Source organism: Merops nubicus, unplaced genomic scaffold (assembly GCF_000691845.1).
Source record: "Merops nubicus isolate BGI_N331 unplaced genomic scaffold, ASM69184v1 scaffold11911, whole genome shotgun sequence".
Classification (NCBI taxonomy): domain Eukaryota; kingdom Metazoa; phylum Chordata; class Aves; order Coraciiformes; family Meropidae; genus Merops; species Merops nubicus.
In genome coordinates, this window is record NW_008586278.1 from 50,656 (window position 1) to 53,413 (window position 2,758).

Genomic DNA, 2,758 nt, shown 5'->3' on the forward strand with positions numbered 1-2,758 from the left:
ACAAATTAAAAAAGAACAATTTGCTTCTTGGCATTAAAAAAAAAATAATCTAAATTATATCAGTGCCAAAACATTTTCAATCCCGAAAACCTTTTTGGAGAAGTTATAAACAAATATTTCTACAGGAAAAACAAAGGGAGGAAAAAAAAAGTAGAAATTTTACACCATTTTGAACTCACATGTAACCTGGTTATTTCTGTAACTGCATACGATTTTGCATCAGCCTTTATGAGACAGTAAAGTGAACCATCTTAACCACTTCATCATCATTTAAAATGTCTTTAAACAATTGTTCCAGTGTGAAAGTGTGTTCAGTGTTTTTCACGTTGTTTGAATGGAACAATATCAAGTGACTTAAACTTGTAGTCTGTTAAAGTTAGTCATCAGTTAACATCAACTGCATTTTAGAAGAATACTTTAAATTTGAAAATACAGAGTTATATTGGTACAGCTATGAGGAAATTACACATGCAGGAGCATCTTCTGGCTTCTGTGAGCTAAATGCCCTCCTTTCCCTTTCCTCCAGCATAGAAGCATTCACAACCCCTGCAGAAATTAAGCAGTGACCCATTCCAAAGCCGCACAGCAGCATCTACACTCATCTCTTCCAGTGGTGCTTAGTGAGCTTCATCAAAGAGATTCTGTCCACATGTCACTGACAGATTGTGACACCAGAAATACCAGTAACAATCCATGCTTTCAGTAAGCTTCATTGTTTTAAGACTTATCCTTATCAAGCTTTCTACATAAACCTTTGGGAAGGGAAGCTGATCTTGCAGCTCATAAGCAAGAACATCTGCCTCCAGCTTCTCGTGTATATTCATCAAATTACAAATTTTTTTTCTCTTATGTCCCTACTCTCTTGGATAGAAAGAATATGTATTTCTAGCTCAAAAATATCAGAGGGGTAAAATCATGACTATTTTTTTTAATATACAGAGTGCTAAGAAACAGTACAAACTATAAATCCAGGGGTCATTTGGAATTTTGAGCCACCTGAGGGAATACAAGTAACTGTGTGCTTTTCTCATACAAGCTGCTATTCAAATAACTTGTTCAAGTGACCACCTGTTCATTCCGTAGCTTTGAATCCCGGACAGGTAGCAGTCACTGTAATCTCACTGACTTCAGTCACTCTTTGCAGCCAATCTGTTTTAAGGCTCAGTGTTTGTTTTCCTCTTGCAACTGCACAAGGAATACAGAGATTCCCTCCTCCTAAATTCAGTTTATTCAATTGGAGGGGAGTGAACATAGGAAAGAAAGAGGAGAGATGTGAACTTACTGATATGAGAAACCCCAACAGAGGCTATTGGAATTTGTAACTGTGAAGCTGTAAACAGTAACAAAGAACAGACTGTGCCACCCGGTCAAATCCTTCCCCTTTCTCAATATGTAACAACCCAGGATGAGACACTGCTGAGGAGGATGACAACAGCAACGGAAGTGTAATTACACGGCCCCTGTACCGCGAGGAAGCCGTGGGGAACGGCAGCAGACTCCCACCTACAGGCAGCCAGCAATACAGCAGGCTCACCTTCGCCCGGTCAGACCAGCCGAACGACTGCACCGTCACATCCAGCCTCTTCATCAGCATACGGCGCCGACACTCGTACTCGCTCCGAAGAGCATCGTTGATTTTTTCCAATCTTTCCTGCAATGTTACAATAGAGAATCCACACATTCAAATGTAAGAAATTTTAGAAGTCAGTTTAAATTTAATCCATTCAGCAACTAAAGATGTTTGTCCCCAGGTGACCACTATCAACTACGTAAAATAAGGGGCACATCTGTGTAGTGCTACACTAGTATGTATATATAAAGTATTTTGGAAGTTAATAAGCAGATGAATCAATACAAAATCTGTTTCATAACATTAATCTGGAAGCATCTGACTAGCACTGTTAACATATAGCAATTGAGTTCTAGTATTAATATTTAGCAATAGAGCAGTGATGTAAGATGTACACAGACGAAGCCGTAAGCATTTATTTTGATGACCCTGTTAAACACAGAAGAGAAATGGAAAGACATTTTTTTACCACTTGGTCGGAATTCAGAGGTTTTGTTAGCAGCGATTTCCCCACATGGTTATTTTGAACTTTTGAGAGAATGTCCTTTATCTGAAACGAAACACATACTTCTCAGAACACAAATGATATTTACATTTATTTCAACACCATTTGCTTCTCATATGATCAAATACAGCACATTTGTTTCAGTAGATTCATAAAAACAGATATGCATCTTCTGGCTTATCATCCATTACAAAAGGATTTCCTGAAAACTTCTACTACATCAACAAACTCTATACAAAAATATTTTATGGCACATCACTTCTCCTCCCAGTTATAACAGAATACTTTCTATCTGGCAAATCTATCAAGTGAATATACACAGTAAGACTAGTTAAATTACTCATTTTACTTATTACTGAAGTGTTGTAACAATTGAAAGCTAAAGGTTCTGTTGCCAAATGCTAGACCTGGCTACAAAAATCTGGTGATGGGTGCTTGTAAGAAAGGCAGGACTTCTGCATTCACTCCGAATCAGCCTTGCTTATACTTCTTCCATTCGTTTTGACTCTCAGTAACTGGAGATGAAGTGTACTCTCTTCTGCCCTCCAAACTCCACTGCATTCTCCTCTCTCATTACAAGAAACGTCTACCTCCTCTTCTTCAAGGAACTTCCTTTGGCACAGCTCTCCTAAAAGCATCACAGCGGATGTCCACAGCACTCAGACATCCTTTCCTGCTTATTG

At 38.5% G+C, this 2,758-nt stretch overlaps 1 protein-coding gene across 1 annotated transcript in view; it reads right to left on the reverse strand.

Moving 5' to 3' along the window:
• FAM98B (family with sequence similarity 98, member B) overlaps nucleotides 1-2,758 on the reverse strand; it is a gene marked incomplete at both ends in the record, with an annotated part of 13,129 nt that overhangs the window by 2,611 nt on the left and 7,760 nt on the right. Inside the window, 2 exons of the mRNA XM_008948596.1 lie at nucleotides 1,535-1,651; nucleotides 2,040-2,120. Coding sequence (XP_008946844.1) covers nucleotides 1,535-1,651; nucleotides 2,040-2,120 — 198 coding nt within the window. The remainder of the gene's footprint in view (nucleotides 1-1,534; nucleotides 1,652-2,039; nucleotides 2,121-2,758) is intronic.